A 19,756-nucleotide genomic window follows, 5' to 3' on the forward strand; every position below is an offset into this window, starting at 1 on the left:
ATAGTTGATTTATTTTTATTTTGATGTAATGAAAATTGCAATTTTTTTTGTTTATGTATTTGTTCATTGCTAACTGCTTCATACACGTGGAGTTGATCAGGCTCCGGTAATCTGCTTTGTATGTTATTGTTGACTAAACAAGGTTTGCGTAGCATTGACCTGGTCTGTACTTGTAAAATGTTAATTGACTTTAATTTATCTGATGTAATATTAATTCTAGACAATGCGTCAGCCACAACGTTACTTTTACCTGGGACGAACTCTACTTCAAAGTCGAATTCTTCGAGATCAATCCTCATTCGCGTCAACTTTGAAGAAGGGTTCTTCATTCCAAAGAGGTAAACTAACGGTCGGTGATCAGTACGCACCAAAAATTTACGACCTAATAAGTAGGGTTGATAATGCATGATAGCCCAGTGAATAGCGGCTAATTCTTTCTCAATGATGTGCTTATTTGCTTCGCCTTTTGTAAACGCGCGACTGGCGAAAGAAACAGGTAGATCATTGCTTCCATGCATTTGGGACAAAACTGCCCCGCAAGCGAAATCTGATGCGTCTGTAGTCAATATAAATGGTTTTTGATAATCTGGATACTGTAATATTTGTGGTGAAAGTAGCATAGTCTTTAATGTTTCAAAGGCGGACTTGCATTGTTCTGACCACACAAAAACTGTATTTTTTCTTAATAATTTGTTCAAAGGACAACAAATATTTGCAAAACCAGGAATAAATCTCCTGTAATAATTACACATGGCTACAAAACTTCGAACTTGGTCTGCGTTTTGAGGTTGTGGGTAATTTTTTATTACATCAAATTTTGAATTATCAGGCAAGATACCTTTATCAGTGATTTTATGACCTAGAAATGTAACTTCTGCTTTGAAAAAATTACATTTTGAAGGGTTCAGTTTCAGGTTTCTTTGCCTGAAACATTCGAAAACATTCCTCAAGTTTTTCAGATGGTGTTCAATTGAACAACCTACGACAATAACATCGTCAATGTACAAGAATGCACACTCGGGACTCAAGCCACTGAGTGCTATTGACATCATTCGTTGGAAACTGTTTGGGCTTATATTTAGTCCAAACGGCAATCTTTTATACTGAAAATGTCCACGTTCCTGCAACGAGAACGCGGTGAACTCTCTGGAATTTTTCTCGATCTCAATCTGGTGAAAACCTGACATGAGATCAAGCGTCGAAAAATATTTGGCTCTGCCAAGTTGATCGAGAATATCGTCAATCCTTGGAAGAGGAAATTTATCCGCAAGCAATTTTTTGTTCAATTGACGAAAATCAACTACTAATCTCCATTTCTTTTCGGAAGTAGTTGACTTCTTGGGAACAAGTAATAATGGTGAGTTGTAACTAGACACCGAAGGTTCAATTATATCGTTTGCAATTAAATTATCTACTTGACGACAGATTTCTTCCTTGTGACACTGTGCATTCCGGTAGTTTTTAATGTATACCGGTGATTTATCTTTTAGGCTAATTTTTTGTTGATAAAAATTGTTACACGTTAATAAATCATCCTTTAAACTAAATATATCATTGTATTCGTGACATAATTGTTGTAAAGATTGTTTGGCGGATGCAGGTATATCGTTAAAATTTAGTTCTGCATTCAATTTTTCGATTCTATCTGTATTATTACAGTCAATTTTAGCTATGTAAAAGTCGTTAAGATTGGAAGTTTTTAAATTAAAATTTGCAAGTTGCACAGGATATTCATTAGTGTTTATAATTTTAGCATAAGGTGCGGAACTATTCACAATGGCGTTGGCACAAAACACGCCTGGTGCAAGCTCAGCGGAATTAATTATGACATCTCCATGAACATTAAAATTGTTTATCAATCTAAATACTTCAGATCTAGCTGGTATCCACGCAGACCCATTTAGATTATTGCAAATTGGGATTTCAAGTCGGATGTTATTTACGTATGCTGCTAAAATCCACGTATCGTAATTTATTTCACATCGGTATGTAGTAAGGAAATCTCTTCCCAGTATACCGTCAGTTGGTATCGGGAAATCGTCTTCTATCAGATGAAACAGGCTATTCACAGCTGTATTTTGTATATAAGAAAAACAATTGATTGTTCCTCTGCAAGTAGCTTCACCGGGTGTTATTCCGCGTAAAACGCAAGTATTATTTTGATTAATTGATATTGGACGTGAGATACATCGTGTTTTCAATAATGAAATGTCTGCTCCTGAATCTACCAGGAACGAACAGTTTTTATTAGATACGCTAATTGGCACATTAATGAAATTGGAGGCAGCTACATTGATTGTGTATACTGCCCTACTGTTCCAAAAAAAGGTTGATTTGGTTGAGTCATATTCGGTGGTTGTACTGTATTAGCGTTTGCGAAATGCTGACCTTGGCTTTGCACGCCCGGGGGCGGATTGGGAAAAACGTTTTGCATTGGTGAGCTCGATTGATTGTCAGCAAAATATATTCTGTTAAATTGTCGCGGATAACCGCGTGCATGACCACGGTTGTCTGTTCGGTAACGGTAGTTGTTGTTATTTGGGAACGGTCTACTTTGATTGTTATTAAAACGTATCGGGTATGATCCGTAACGCTGATTACTTTGATGGGAACCACGAGGAGCAACATTATAGTTCCCTCGGTTCTGAGTTTGTCGTTTTTGCATGATTCTTTTTGAATTTACGTGGAATACACGATTCATGCTGTTACTGGACTCGACACTATCCGGTAGCTCATTTACTTTCTGGATTGCCTCTTCGATTGTCGAAAATGTTCCTGCTTGCAGTATTATTTTTTCTGTCTCGTTAGATGTACTGTTAATCAAAGTTTCCAAACCTGCTTTGGTGGCTAACTTTTTAGCGGTCGCGTGAGGAACATTCTCTCTCACGTAAATATTGGTAAGCTTATTGCAAAGAATTTCCACTTCTTGACAATATTGTTGTTTTGACAATCCGCGTTTGACTGATTTAATTTTTGCCAATATCTGTTCTGCAGTAGTTTTACTTTCACAGGCAGATTTGATGAGATCAATCATCGCATCAATAGTAGTCTCTTGGATATTGTTAGGTAATGCATCTCGGGCTTTACCTGAAATTCTCGTTAAAAGGAATAGCTTTAACGTTCCGTGTTGTGCTTGGGTATACACCTTTTTCAAAAATTTTACACCGTCAATGAAAGCGGAAAGTTTTTCGGCATCGCCGTCGAATGGCATCAAGACCGATGCAGCTAGCTTGGCATCAAAAGGATTTTCGGTGGCCATTTCCACTTGTTTTAAATTATTAATTTTGGTTACTTTCCTAACTCGGACACTTTCTTTAATATATTCTATTGCGTTTCTTGATTGTCTAGTAAAAGTAAAAAATTCTTTATCTGGAATTTCGTCTTGGTTTTTTAAAAGAAGCTCATCTATTTCAGCGAATAAAATGATAGCCTTATTAAAATGTGCGTCAAGAGTATTAGGGTATCGCGCTACTTGGGCGGTGGTTTTCTTCGTCTGTTATTTTCGTCTGTTTTCCACTGTAACTCGGTCAATTTTAAACCGATTGACTTGAAATTGTGTACACGGGTAGGTACTATACCTATCTCACCGCATTCCAAGAATTGTGTCAATTGGTTCAAGATTGACTGAGTTATAGTGGAAAACAGACGAATATAGAAGCCACCGCCCAAGTAGCGCGATTCCCTACTGGAAATATTTTGATTTATAGATTTTCTAAAATGCTGTTCTATTTTTAGTAGAATTCCTACTTTTTCGATAATGACCCTTTTCGGCATAACATTAGGAGATTTATAAAGGTTTGTTCTACTTATCGTTTACTGCCAGTGTCCATCGCCACCTGTTGTTTCGCTGCATGTGCTGGTTCTGGAAGAGCGGCGGTTTCAGCTGACATCGGCATAAGTCTGCTCTTGGTCAATGCTACCTTTCCGATGCTTCTCGAGCGGTTTGACACACACGCATTGCACTATGTTCGGGTTCTGGTTGTGTAAATGTTCAACATCGTAAGATGTGAATGTCACTAAATTCTTCCTTTAGGAATACCCACAGAAGGTATCCCACTATTAATGATGTTAGCAAAATTGCTACGCTTAGCCAGATCTTCATCTTTTCACTCATTTCGTCTTATGTTGTCAGTTCACTTAAATCGTTCTTCTTCACTCTTCACTAATTTGACTCCCTCTATGTTTAGCGTCTAAATGTTCGCGTACTTTTGTCCACTGTCTGTTCTTGTTCTTCGATTAATGCGCTGGTGCCGTAGATGTGGTGACGTTATTTAGGCTTATTGCCCGATCAACGACCCTTTGATTTTTGATTCGCTCGTACTTGACGATGAGTCGATACACTAGGAACAAGGTGGCTACACATATCACCGTTAGTAGAATGTATGCGATTAATTCTACCGATTTGGCGGTTTTTTCACTATGCACTTTTTCTTTTACGTTGCTGGCGTTGATGATACTCACGATCTGCTCGTGAGTCACCGGTTTCGGGGTTGACGATTCGTTTCCCATAGCTTAAGCTGCACTTTGACGGTTATTATTTTTGGACGACTTTTGCACTTCTGTCGCATGGATTTTATACGAAGGCGCACTTTAATCACTTATGTCCTGTCACGGTCGCCATGAGGCATGTCGGACTTCGGATACAGAGATATATCTTCACAACGCGACTACCCGGTGTGGAGTTACGAATAGGAATGAAGTCGGCCGATAGCTGTTGAGAGAACATCAAATTGTGATCACGGATTTGTCTCGTTTTGCATGATGCGTGATTGCCATCTATGGCCAGAAAGATTCAACGTTTTTTAAAATTCCACCAATTGGTTGGTATCAGTAGGTAGCAAGAACAGACTGAATAATGCAGTGGAGTGCTACTCCACGGTTTTCGATTCATTATTTTAGCTGTTTCTTTCATTGTCACTAATGGAAACAGCACGTGGCTTGATACTGACCGCTCGACTTTGTCAAATATAGCAACACAAAGACATAATGTTTTTTTTTATTTGTTTCTGTACGTTGCGTGAGAAAAGTTCGGTGGCTGGTGTTGTGGTCAAAGACACTTGCTCTGTAGTAACACCTAACTGACGCTGTCAGCGAAATTCAAAAGAAGGAACAAATTTTGCGTGACTTGCCTTTGTATAAGACCGATCGCTTCCTATCGTTATTACAAAAATGAACAAACGTCGCAAATATTAAGACTTTTGTTTTATTGCAGGTACATTTTAACCCGTAAACACCCGTGACGATCTACTTTTGCAATGCAATATCTTCTTTGTTTTTTACCCCTATTTTTTATATAGTCGAGGGGAATAGTTGTGCTAAGACATGCATGGTACCTTCCCCCTTTGCACCGTTCCCCCTTAGCTGGTAGCCGAAAATACGTGGCTTATTTGTATTTTTTTTATAAATTCTACATGTTAATCAAATTTCATCTTTTTTGCTAATCATCAATAGTTTTTACTGATCCTAGACATGCAATGTATTACTACTCATCATCGTCTGTTGAAGTTTTGATCCCAGAGCTATTCTAAGGCCTCCAAAGTACTCCGAAGTTTGTGTCACAAATCCAACATCCTATACCAAATTTTATATACGATGAATCCTCACAGAACATAGTCTACGGTACTCAGAAAGCCTCAAAGCCCATCTAGAATATTCATGGTACATGAATTGGGTGATCAAGGCCATCCAAATTACTCTGGAATTCATTTTCTTAAGATCTACAACATCTACCATCATTTGTGTTCACTCTGTTCATGAAATTTAGTTACGTTGATGTCCATTAGACCTCGCAATGAATGCTATGAGCAACTCGATATTGTGGTAGTTGCACATTCCGTGAAATACAAATGGCCTCCAAAACACTTTGAAGTTTGGGTTACGATATCTACATACTGTATCGTGCTTTAATTGTAAAACATATTCGTGGGATGTAGTCTATACTACTGATGGAGCCTCAGTGCACAACTATAATGCCTTTGGCACATTCATGGGGTATTCCAGGCTTTCCAAACTATTTTGAAATTAGGACCTTCAAGGTCTACAGGCTCTACTATTGTTTCTGTTCACTCTATCGGCATAATTCTTTCACGATTGTGCCTGTTGCACCTCATAATATTGCGAGTATCACTATGTGTTGCTATTTGGGTGTCTACTCCCAACAAACAATCGCCAGCCGCAAACAAGCATGCATGCTGAATTGTTGCTTTATAATAGTAATTATAGCTGAACTAAAATTATGCTGTACACATTACTGTACAAATGCTACTTCAATGGAAAAAGTAGCCAGTGTTCAACTTTTCGTATTGGTATTAACAATGATAATTTAAAATACTTTTCAAACGTTTAATAACATTTATGTTCGACTCGCAGTAATTCCTTTATAACATAGTTTAACAAGACTTTTTTCTGCTTCTTGTTAAGTTCTTGTAAAAATTAGGACATGTATCTGTACAATGTGTTTCTTACAAGTCAAATAAGCGCTTTCGTTTCATCATACTTCGACTCAGAGTACATGATGAAAAACACGTGTTTTTTACTGAACAACAGCTGAATTAATCTGTTGTTCAGTCGTTTAGCATTATGTTATGCTAATTCACCACTGCTGAATAGGAGTCGAAGTCTAATCATTATTAAACCACGGGAAGTTTATGTTTTGATTTGAGCGCTGCAATTCATCATCTCTAGGATGACGCAGATAGGAAGGCATGCGGCTGGCAATCGACGGGTCTCGAGTTCGAATCTGGATTTAGGTAAATTTATGTGTAGTTATTATTTCACAATATTTGTTCACAGCATTAAATTCCAATCATATAAACTCTCGTGGAAATTAAAAATTTTTGCATTTTTTAAATTTTTAATCATTTTTGCTAAAGCTGAATAACAGCTTTACTATAAAGTTGTAAAACGATTTAACAACAAACAGATTAGTTGGTACACAACACTATGCTTTACAGTTTCTCCATATTTGTGTGAACAAAACCCGAACAAAGGTTGTGCCTGAAAATGATCCAAAAGTTATTCAGCATCATGCTGAATCAAATCGTCGTAAAGGTGCTTGTAAAATGAATGATTGTTAGTTGGGCTGGTATTTAAATGAACCTAATGTATTTTGAAGTATGGGTCGCAATATGGGGCTGTTCATAAACCACGTAGACCAAAATTTGGCAATCTCAGACCCCCCCCCCCCCCTCCCCCCTCGTAGACTTTCGTCCATACAAAAATTTTGAAATTTGTATTGAGCGTAGACTTTGGTCAGACCCCCCTCCCCCCAAAAAGTCCACGTGGTTTATGTATCTGTAAATTTTATGATATATCTATTGTAACGAATGTTCGTGGAATACAATATGCGCTACTCTTAGAACCTCGGATTGCAATTCTGATAACTTAGCAACATTCACTTGGTGATCTAGGTCAGCGTTTCTCAAACTATGGGTCGCGACCCACAGGTGGGTCGCGGGCTGATATTTGGTGGGTCGCGAAGTCTTTATTAACTTATTATATTGCTAGCCATTTTCTAATTTTCAAATACTCCCTTGGAGAATCTATTAGAAGAGTTATAGAAGAGTTATTTCTAGAATTTCGATTTCCCCTTAATTCTTTTTAAAATTTTGTATTATAGGTCTTGTCTGGAGTTTATTTAATACTGAAACTATAGTCTGCATTATGAAATCGATTCTGAAACTATGAGTTTTCTATCGAAAGTTTCATGATTAGGGTAAAATATTAGATTTTGCTTATGTTTTGAGAAATAATGAGTTCAAGTTTTTGCTTGCATTTAGCATTTTCTGTTAGACTTACACGCCTTTTTCAGCAGTTAAAAAACCAAAAATTGTAGAAATACCAAAAAATCAGCAAAAAATTACCAAACTTCGACAAGAAACCTTACGTTTACCGAACTTCAGTAAAGTTTAACTTCTGTGAAATTCAGATGAATATCAATAGTCAGAACTTTAACGGAACAACTGAAAAGTGATTTCAATTTAAATAGAATAGTGGCGTATGAAGAATATTATTAAAAATTTCAAGAGGACTCATCTGACCATCCAACAGTATTATATTTCTTGAACCTTAATGATGTTCACCCACTCGCTGTATAGCATTTTTAATCGATATTTAATTTTCAATTAGATTTTAAAGTTCTGCAGAAGCATAAAATTACCACTATTGGGTGACAGTGGGTATTATCGGCAGGTTTGTTCTCTTCGTCATTGGGGGTTTTTGAAAGCCAAATTGCCTGAAACTTGGCCATATATGTAATTCAGCTAAGTTGGGAAGGATTTGAGACCAACTTCAATAGGTTTCAAAAAAACCCCAAACACGAAGATAACAAAACGGCCGAGAATAGGTAATTTCCCCTATCTGGAGCCAGACTGGTTAAATGTATTTGAAACTGTTAAGTTAACTGATGCAAATTTGGGCACCTTAACCTTTCTTTGCTCTTTCCAAAAAGCACTTTAAAAATAATAAATAAAATCACTTCGAGGGCTACTTAACCCAAGTTTACTATGTTGTACAACCTATCAAAGTAATAAAATGTATCTATTTAAAAAAGCAGTCCAAATTTGTAAAAAAAATACTTTTTTACAAATTTTCGTGGTGGTGGGTCGTTACATTCTATGAAAATCAAAAGTGGGTCGCAAGCTGAAAAAGTTTGAGAACCCCTGATCTAGGTCATTCAAATAAAGACCTTCAAGCTCCACAAGCTCTGCTTTATCGGTGTAGCTCCTCCAAAAAATCTTTCAAGAATTCTTCCAAGACTTCCGCCAAGAATTGCTCAAATAATCTTCCAAGGGTTTCCTCCAAGAACCCCTGGAAGAATTCTTCCAGGATTTTTTCCAGAAATTCCTCGAAAATTCTTCCAGGAGTTCCTCCAAGTATTCTACCAGAAATTCCTACAAGAATCCCTCCAGGAATTTCTCCAGGAATTCCTTCAAGAATTCCAGCAGGAATTTCTTCAAGAATTTCTCCAGATATCACTCCAAAAATTCTGCCAAGAATTCCTCAAAGAATCCCTCTAGGTATTCCCAGCGGCGTCATGGTCGCGATTTTTTCCGCAGTCAAGTTCGCAGATTGTGAACAATCCTCGGTACCCACTTTACGTAATTTATGTTTAGTCCTTTACTGTTTAGTCAGAGCTGTCAGATCAGTGTAACACGCTAAATATAATTTACACAAAAGGCAATTTACACGAAAAAAAATATACACGGTTATGAATATTATTAGGTACCGGATTCGACACACACAATTTGATTGTTTTCTTTGGTACATCGAGGTCTTGAAATTAGTCTATGGTATTCCTCCAACAATTTCTCCAGGAATTCCTCGTAGACTTCTGCTTAGAAATTCCCCAAACATTCCTCCAGAAATTCCTCTAAGAGTTTCTCCAAGAATTCCTTCAAGAATTCCTCTATGTTTTTCCAAGAAGCTCTCAAGGAATTTCTCTAGAAAATATTCATAGAATTTCTCCCGAAACCTCCAGCAAATCGTTCAGAAATTCTTTCAAAAATTATTCCAAGGGTTCATCCGAGATTATTTTCAGGCATTTCTCCAGAAATTCCTCCAGGAATTCGTGAATATTTTTTTCAAGGAATTCCAAAAGAAATTACTTCAGGAAATCCTCCAGGAACTTCTTCAGGAATTCTTCGTAGAATTTTCCCAGAGATATTTTTTTTGAAAGTTTTTCAAAAATTCCTCCACATTTTTTTCCATGAACACCCCTAGGCTCCTTCAGGAAACCTTTAGTAATTCCCAAAAAATAAAATCTTGGGATAGCTCTAAGAATTCTTCCCAGAATTCCTTCAGGGATTTCCTCAGAAATATCTCCGAAAACTGTTGAGGAATTACGCCAAAATTTCCTCCCAAAATTCCTCACGAAACTCCTTCGGGAATTACTCCAGGAATTCCTCCAGGAACTCTTTCAGGTATTCCTTAATAAATTCTTCTTGGAACTCCACCAGGAAATCCTCCAAGAATTCCCCAAGGAATATTTCCAAGAATTCATACAGGAATTCTTCCAAGACATCTGCCTGAAATTATTTCAAGAATCCCTCCAGGAATCCCTCTAAAAACCCCTACAGGACATTCCCCAAGAATTTCACCAGGGGTCCCTTTAAGACTACTGCCAAGAATCCCTTCAGGTATTTCGCCAGGAATTTATCCAAGAATCCCATCATGAATTTCTTCAAAAACTTCTCCAAAAATTCCTACAGCAAATTTCTGCAGGTATTCCTCTAAAACTTAAATAAAAAAACACACGGACACGTTTAGTACTTCCAGTGAGCTTATTCGCTCTTGGAAGGAAGCACGACACTAAACAACGGACTAGCATGCAACGCCCAGTGGCACAGCCGAGAACTTTTCCTGATAGCTGCGGCGGGATTCGAACCCGCGTTCCTAGCATGATGCGATTAAATGCTTGGTGACACTTGCCACACGACCACGAAGCCACACAAAAACTTCTGCTAAGAATTTCTCCGAGAATCCGTCCAGGAATACCTCCAGGATATATTCCAGAAATTCGTCCAGCAAGTACTCCAGGAATTCCTCCAGGAATTACTCTACGAATTCCTCCTGGAATTTCTACAGGAATTCCTCTAAGAATTATTCCGGGAAATACTCCAGGAATGTCTACAAGAAATATTCCGGGAATTCCTCCAGAAAACACTCCAAAGTTTGCTCCAGGAATTCCTCCAGGATTTCCCCCAAGATTTATTCCAGGAAGTACTCAAGGAATTCCTGCAGGAATATTCCAGGAATTTCTCCTGGAATTACTCCAGGAAATAAAAATTACAAAAAAAAATAATAACTTCGAAAATTCCTCCAGGAGTTCCTTTAAGACATTTTAAAGTATATTCTTCAGGAATTTCTCTAAGAATGCCCCCCGGATGTTCTTTTAAAATTCCTTCACACTACATGAATTCTTCCAGAAAGTACTCCAAGAATTCCTGCAGGATTTTATACAGAAATTTCTTCAAGAAATTCTTGGACAAATTCCTGGTAGAATTCTTGTAGGAATTCTTGTAGAAATTCCAAAAAGATTTTTTCAAGGAATTCCTGAAGAAATTCCTAGAGAAAATCTTGGTGGAATTCTTAACAGAAGTCTTGAAGGTATTCCTGAAGTTATTCATGGAAGGGAATTTCGGCAGGAATTCGGGATTTTTGGCGGAATTCCTGGAGGAGTTCTTGGATGATTTCCTGATGGAATCACTGGTGAATTTCCGGTAGGCATTTCTGGGGGAATTTCACAAGGATTTCCTGGAAGAATTCCTGAAGGTATTTATTGAAAAATCCCTAGAGGTATTCCTACAGTAATTTATAAAGGAATCCCTGCCCATATTCCTGGAGGGATTCTTGGAGAATTTTTCTACAGAAGCATTGGAGCAGGTTTTGCAGAAATTCTTAACAGAGCTACTGTCGGTATTCCTGAAAGAATTTTTGGAGGAATGCCTGGATGGATTCTTGGAGAAATTCTTAACCGAGTTACTGTCGGAATTCTTGAAAGAATTCTTGGAGGAATGCCTGGATGGATTCTTGGAGAAATTCTTAGCAGAAGCATTTTTAGGAATATCTGAAGAATTTTTTGGAAATAATCCTGGAGGAATTTTTGGAGAAATTTCTGGAGAAGTCTCAGAGCAGTTCCTCGGAGGAATGCCTGGACTTGTCCCAGGAGTATTTTTTTGAGGAATTTCTGAATGTTTCCTGAAGAAAGTATTCATGAAGAAATTGGCGGTAGATTTTGTGGATGAATTCTTGAAGGAATTTCTTGAAAACATCCTTGGAGGTATTTGAGGAGAAATTCCTGAAAGGATTCTTGGCAGAAGTCACACAGGTACCCTTGTTAAATACTTGGGAAAGGTCCTGTAGGGTTTTTTGAAGGAATTCTTGGAATAATTCTAGGAAGATAATTTTGTGAATAAAATAATCAAAGTTTGCCTTGGTGATCGCGACATTTAATCAGTTTAATCAGTTTTCGCTGTTAAGGCGAAACTGGATCCATTTCCTCACTTTTTGGTTTTTGATTTTTAATAAAATAACGAAGCAATATTTTCAAAATCGGTTTTCGTACACATGTAGAGTATGGATCAAGGTATCTCCTGAATTTTTTCCTGGTTGAAAAAGTTTTTCGTTTTTGCAGAAACCATTTTTACACAAAATTGCACAAAAAAATGGTTTCTGCAAAAACGAAAAACTTTTTCCACCAGGGAAAAATTTAGGAGATACCTTGATCCATACTCTACATGTGTACGAAAACCGATTTTGAAAATATTGCTTCGTTATTTTATTAAAAATCAAAAACCAAAAAAAAAATGAGAAAATGCTTCCAGTTTCGCCTTAAGTGAGTCCCCCTATTGTATTTTGAAAACACCAAGGATGTTGAACATGATTATATCACAATGAGTTATGAATATCATAGTTTGTTAGGATTATGTTTTATTTTTGTTACAATTTTCTAGTCGGGTACTTGGAGGAACTCCTGGAAGAATTTTCGAGAAATTTCTTGAAAAAATCCTGGAAGAATTCTTCCAGTATTTCTTAGAGGAATACCTAGAAAGATTATTTGAGGAATTCTTGGCAAAAGTCTTGGAAGAATTCCTGAGGGATTTTTTTGAGAAGCTACACCGATAAAGTATAGAGATTCAGTAGAGCTTGAAGGTCTTAACTCCAGAATAATTTAGATGACCTAGATCACCAAGTGAATGTTGCTAAGCTATCAGAATTGCACTCCGTGGCTATAAGAGTAGTGAAGATTATATAAAGCGAACATCCGCTTCATTAAAAATATCATAAGATTTACAGATATTGCGACCCATACTTCAAAATACAATTTGGTCTATTTTAATACCAGTGGACACCCAAATAGCAACAAATGGAGATACTCGTACTGTATGCAAACTCAAGTTGACGAAGTTGAAATTTGTCGTCGTCGGATTTGAAATGAAAATATCGGCGCCGTGCCTTGCGTAGGATATTACGAAGATTACGCAGCTCCGGGGTGCACCACGGTTTCTTATACACCGAATTTGCCAGGGGCCGTTTGCGAGGTACATGTTCTTGTAAAAGAATTTGTATGGTATCGTAGAAGTTGAACAGAAATTTGTCCGCTGTGCTTCCATGCAGTAAGATCAACCAAAGAGAAAGCATAACATTTTTTTAGATTAATAGTCAGTGACATCCTTTAAAAAGGGGAGCGGACCTGGAGTGATGGTTAGAACACTTTACTATCACGCCGAGGACCTGGGATCGAATCCCACTCTCGACAAACTCACAAATGTGTGAGTTCTTCCTTCGGAAGGGAAGTAAAGCGTGGGATCCGAGATGAACTAGCCTAGGGCTAAAAATCTCGTTAATACAGATAAAAAAAATCCTTTAAAACGATTTCGACTGTCATTTGAATTATGATGCAAAGTGTGGTTGACCACAAGAATGAGTATGAGTTTGAGTCCGAAGGAATTCCATCAAACGTTATGCACGCCTCTCCGCGATGCTTGTGCATACCGCATTTCCAAAATGAGCGGGAGTAATCGAGAGAACAAAACAACGCGACCGAACGCGTGCTTGGTATGTATACACAGCAGCTCGCGGACGCGAACCTTTTCAGATATCGCGCGCGACCCACACACACTGGTTGATGCTACTGACTGACTGGGTCTGGTTTGACTAGGCAACTCTCACTGCTAAAGCCACCAGCCAGCAAGCGCCAGCGGTTCCCTCGTGAGTCTTGGTACCTCGGTGTTGGTTTGTTTGGTATACCTCTACCTACACCTGAATAGTCCCTACGCGCGGTGGCGGCCGCGTTGTGATCCAATCAAGCCCGTCCGTCGCAACGACAAATCCAAGGTGCACGTCAGTTGTCGTATCGCCGCAGTTCGTGTTAGTCGTGCTTGGATGAGTTGTCGCCTGCCGTCGCCGCCGCCGTATACCTAGTCCGTCGTCGTTGAGTGACACTTTCGGCGAGTACTTGACGTGCTGATTTCTTATTTTTCCTCAATTAGTGCCCGCTGGTTATGGACTGCCCCGAGGTCCACATCCTCCCACACGTCCAAATACTTCGGAAGCTGGTGTGAACCGCGTGAGAGAATGATATCATCATTTTCCGGTGCATTCAGAGAGAAGCAGTGGTTGTGAAAGTGTGAATGAAGTTTTTTGTGGAACCCCGACTGGTGAAATAGTTGGAGAGTGGAAGAGCTGAAGACAAAACATCATTAGTGGGTTACGAAATAGAAGGGAGTGGGTGCAGAGGAATAGCGAAGATCAGATCGTGTTGGCCTGATGATTCACCTGGAGCCGCGATCGCTAAAAGTGCATCCTAGGTGAAGTGTCAATTGGGAGATAGGTGTACGGAATTCAGCACCGCAAGTTCGCACTGGATTGGTGTTTTGTAATAGCGTGCACTACTGCTAGATCGTAGTTGGTGATTGTTGTTATTACTCCCTGTGGTCGACGGTAATTGTCACCTGCAATAGATGAGCAGCTAGCGTGTAGCGATCCCTGTGTTGGTGTTAATCAGCTGGCCTCTGATAAGAGGAGCGAAGCAAAGAAACAAGTATAACGGAGAAAAAGTTAGTGTCTTGAAGATATCAAAAATTGCTTATGCGGAAAAGAAAAATATTTGTATGCAACAAGTGATTAACAACTAACCCTTGACTAACATCGAGTTCCATATTGCTGAGCAACCAAGAGGAGAAGGCCGATTGAAACATTCCTAAACAGCCACCATGGATAACCTGTATAAGCTAATGGTGTATAACAATGCTCGAAAGTTTGTATTGGCTAGAATATTTCTTTCCACTCTCCGTCAATCAGTGTTGCGTTACATAGTGCTTAGCTTACGCGAAGCAGAAACGTGAGCTACATGTTGTCTGTGAAAAGTGCTTGTTCATATTGGTTTCAGAGCTGGCGACCGGCGTTTTGTTTTTCGTTACCGGAAGTTGCTTGCTTTTTATATGTGATTCTCTATTATTACTTCATTTGTTGTGATCGTAGTGTTTTCTCTCTGTTTAGGTTTATAAATTAACTAGTGCACTAGGGTCTGTTGCGCGAAACGCGCTGGTAGCGAGATCATGCTGAGGGTGGCGGGTTCGATTTCTGCTCGGTTCAGTATCTTTTCACAATGGAAGTATTATTGACTGTGTGTATATCTACTGGATGCTATACCAATACAAAATGGTTAATTGTCAAAAACCTCTCATTTAATAACTGTGGAAGTGCTCATAGAACATTAGTTGAGATGACTCTTTAAGTTGGGATAAAAGAAGAAGGAGAACACGCTCACAAGGGTCTGTACTTAGATCGGCGAAGAACTAGATTTCAGATTTGTAGTAGTATGGTATGTAGTAGTATGGTAGTATGGTGAGAAGATAAATTCTTCGTTTCTGCAATGAAAAGATGCAAAATACGTGGGTATTATGATTCCTTGCCTAATTTGATGCTGTTTGAGCAAACGTAACTGTGTTGTTTAAGTTGCACATATTAAAGAAAACTATTACACATTTTTCAAAGTTTTGCTGAAACCGCACAGTTGGGCAATTGGAGTGACCATTTTCTATAGCCGCACTTCGGGGTTCCCTTCGATTAGCTTCTTTTGCATAAAATATACTAATGCAAACTGTTTTAAAAGACTAAATCAACCATTTTAAAACTAATTGGTGAGTCGCTGGCCTTTTATAAAGTAGGTGTCATATCATCACATCCTTTCTCACCCTCGTAACGGAGATGGGCGTGGCCGGCAATGGAAGTTTTCATGTCTTTTTTACTTCAACCTCTAATTGGATAGCTGTTGCTTCCCAAATAGCATTCCATGAACAATTAGAATAGGACTATTACAGTTTTACCATGACAACTTTCAGTATGCAATCTACGAATTACTCCGTTATCACGTAACGCAACGCATTTTAAAACTAATCGACACATTCAATTGGAAAGATCTAACAACATTAGTTTACAGCATTTTAATGCCATCGAAAGTTTAATCAGGAACTCCTGTGTTCCATTGGGAACCTCTCAAGGAATTACTCCAGTAGTTCCACCATCAATTCCACCTGAAAAGTCAACGAGAAATTCTCAACCAGAGTTTCCGATTGCTCATGTGTACATAAATGTGATAGCGAGTCTCCCACCAAATTGTCTCCTAGCTCTTCAAAATCGCAGTGTGCTGCGCTGCTAAGAGGCTCACGAAAATCTGGTGGGTGCGAGCGTAGCGCATAGCTCCCGGGGAGCTCGTCTCATGCGCTGCGTGAGCTGTTGGTATCTAAGGTGAAAAACAACTTCTTGGTAACGAAGAACCTCCACAACTTTTTTCCGTACACAACACAAGTGTCTGGTTGGTCTATGCGATACGACTAGGGACTCTCAATGCAAAGGTTAAGGTTTCAATTCTCATTCGTTTAGGAAGTTTTTGTCGTGAAATTTTCTAATTTAATCAGCGCATGAGACGAAGCTCATGAGACACATCTGGAGAAAAATGAGGCGCACAACTTTCAGTCTCAAAATGTACTGTGCTCCTGGGAGCTTGCTTGCAATGTGGCTCTCGTACATGGGACTACAACACGTGTACATCAACTCTGTTCTCAACGAATTCCACCAGTAATTCCTGGAGCTCTGATCGAAACTCCAGTAGGGTTTACAACAGAAATTCTTATAGGCGTTCCTCTTCGAATTTATGTATAAGTACCACTGATGATTCCCGCAGGAATCCCATCCTTTAGTAGTGCCACCGATGATTCTTCTAGGAGTTCCACTAGAAATCCGTCTAGACTCTAGAGGTTGCACCGAAAATTTTCTCGCCAGTAATTTCTTTGAACTAAAAAACTGTTTCCGAAGTTACAATGGGAATGCCTGTAGGAGTTTCTCAGGTAAATCCTCTAGCAGTTTCTCTAGGAGTACCGCTACGAATTCTCCAAACAGAATTTCTCTAGGAGTTCCACTAATTGTTTTTTACTTCTACCAATTATTTCTCTAGCAGACCCACTGGGAATCCCCCTAGAAGTTCTTTCGGGAATTTTTGTTAGAGTTCCACTGCCAATTCTGCTCAAAGTTTCAAAGGGAGTACTTTCAGTTACACCGGAAGGTTCACTCGAAGATCCTCTGTGAATACCTTTTTTTTAATTTCTTTTTATTCATGAATTTTAACTTAGGCTAATTCTTCACACACTGTGAATACCTGTAGGGCCTCCTCCGCTAATATCCAGAAATTGTAGTAGTCCAGTCTATCCACTAGGGACTCCTCTAAAACTTCCACCGAGAATTTCTATAGGGAATTCCATCAGATTTCCCTAGGAGTTCCGGCAAAAATTTCTCTTGGAATTTCACTAGGGATTCGTCTAGGAGTTCCAAAGAGAATTTCTATAGAAGTTATTTTACCGTTTTTTCCTCAAAGTTTCACCGGGAAATCCGGTAAGATTTTAATCGGAAATTCTTGAGGAAATTCTTCTCGAAGTTCCACCGAAAATCTCTACAGAAATTCCTCTAAGAGTACCAAAGAGAATTTCCTCAAGAATTCCTCAACATCCACACGCATCATCCTTGCAGCTCCATCGCTAATTCTTCTAGGGTTTCTACCAAGAATCTCTCTAGAAGAAATTTCTTCAGTAGATTTTCACAATATCATTCAGTAGCCTTTCACGAGATTTCTTCGGGAGATCGTCCGGAAGTTCCTCCACGAGTTACTCCGGATTTTTTGTCCAGCCGTTGCGAAGGAGATATAGGGTCTTGTACTATTTGGGCAGGTGTACCTATTTTGGGCACTTGCCGCTATAACTAAGTCAATTTCGATCGATTTGAATTTTTGTATAGAGTTAGGTACGTGCAGTGTTTAACTCTATGCAAAAATTCAAATCTATCGGTTTGAAATTGACTTAGTTATAGCGGCAAGTGCCCAAAATAGGCACACCTGCCCAAACGGTACAATACCCTACCTGCAATTCCTTCAATAGTTTCTCCGGGAAACTCTTAGATGAATTCTCCGCGGGAAATGTAGATAATTTATCGGTGAATCCCTCTCCTACAGAAATTCCTAATGAAGCTCTTGGAGGAATTTTCAGTATAACTTCTATTTCTAAGGCATGGGAAACTTCAGCCAGAGGCTGTACAGACTGAATGAAACTTAACACTAGACAACAGACACACTGAGCATGCACCAGTAGATACGGAGAAGAAACTATCCTCACGAAAAGTTTCATCGCCCGGAGCGGGAATCGAACCCTCACCCCATAGCATGGTGCGATTAGAAGCTTGCAAGCAGTTGCCCAGCTGTCAAAAGGTGATTTCAAAAAAATCTCTTTGTAATTAAATTTAGGTATCAAAATAAAGTTCTAAAAATCTGAAAAAAATCATACTGGCTTAGAAAAAGGTGCTCTTTCGTATAAATTCAAAAAATCAATACATTATTGTTAATTCAAAAACCCAACTGCGATTTTGTTTCATATAGTCGTCTCCGATCATAAAAGGTGCAAGATACTATCGGTAGGATCGCACAGAATCGGATAGAATCGTGAAAAAAACATACATTCTTAGTGTCAAGCTGCAAGTTTGCTAGCATCGTATATATGATTTCTTTGAATCGTGGAAATCGTCGCTTCACATCGTATATGAATCTGCTAAATCGAGCTTGCTACCTAATGGTATGATGAAAATCGGTGAAATCGTATACAACTATAACAATGTTGTATATTGATCGTTTGCGTCACACTTGCGTCGTATTCGAAGTGAATGAAATCGTATATTGATTTTTACAGTCGCATATGATTGTTACTGCACTTTTAATAGTCGAATCTTAATCTCGGAAATCGTAAATGGTTTTGTTTACATATTTGTATGATGGAGAAAAAGAAAAAATGGTATTCATCACAAATTTGTATTTTTGTTGTTGTTGACATATGCCAACCAGCAATAAATTCAACCAAATATATAGGTTTTCATACTAGCAGATGACTTACAATAAGTGATGTATAGATTCCAACAACGATGTGAGTTGCGGGCCTCTTACACGGCACCACTTTTGGTGCCACTCAATGCACAACAACAACGCTCCCACTACAAATCTCGCAACGTATCATGCTAATTTTTATTCGTTTCATGCCATTCACTTTTAACTCCTTATTTCCAACTTGGCAATATAGCCAATAGAGATAACTCGCAGTTCTCAATCAAAGGACCTAAGTTCGAATCCCACTGAACACCAATTGGTTTTTTCATTTGAAAATCTTGAGTCGTATATTGGTACTCTCAATCGTAATAAGATCATGCATAATCGTATATTTAGACGGACAAAATCGGCGAAATCGTAGAATTTTTTCGAGAAATCGTAAATTATGTTGGATGGAATCGCAGTAATCGTATATATGTTTCGATATGGCCTCCACTTTAGTATGTATATGCCTGTTTCGTGCATTGAATACGATTTCTTTGGTGCTATATATGTGTGACTATTTCAGTTGCAATTTCGATATAGTAACCAAATTGCTTGCTGGGCCGTTTCCCTTCCTTAAAACTTTCAGTGCACAGTATCTATCAGATAACACCTACAAGTTATGCAATCATGCGAACTGTGCCGCACATCTTCAGAAACACACAATTCTATCATCTTACGCCTGGCATCCACACACCAATGTGTGAACCCTCTGTCAACTATATTCCACCAACATTCCGAGAGCCACATGAATTGCTACAGACGAAGAGGTATATTCGGTCTGATGTGGATACAAATGATTGCATTCATCACTTTCTTCCTCTTGCCCACATTGACCTGCATCCTCACGTG

General features: G+C 38.7%; 1 protein-coding gene across 6 annotated transcripts in view; it reads left to right on the plus strand.

Annotated features, from left to right (window-relative positions):
* LOC109418806 (rab11 family-interacting protein 4) overlaps window positions 1-19,756 on the plus strand; it is a 365,611-nt gene that overhangs the window by 127,030 nt on the left and 218,825 nt on the right. Inside the window, exon 1 of one of the 6 annotated variants that reach the window (XM_062861165.1) lies at window positions 13,849-14,309. The exons of 3 other annotated variants lie outside the window; for them this stretch is intronic. In XM_062861165.1, the coding sequence (XP_062717149.1) occupies window positions 14,269-14,309 (41 nt within the window). In that variant the 5' untranslated portion in view covers window positions 13,849-14,268. Of the gene's footprint in view, window positions 1-13,848; window positions 14,559-14,618; window positions 14,759-19,756 lie in introns of those variants that run through there. 2 more of the 6 variants (XM_062861166.1, XM_062861164.1) reach the window with 2 other exon arrangements.

Source organism: Aedes albopictus, chromosome 3 (assembly GCF_035046485.1).
Source record: "Aedes albopictus strain Foshan chromosome 3, AalbF5, whole genome shotgun sequence".
NCBI lineage: Eukaryota > Metazoa > Arthropoda > Insecta > Diptera > Culicidae > Aedes > Aedes albopictus.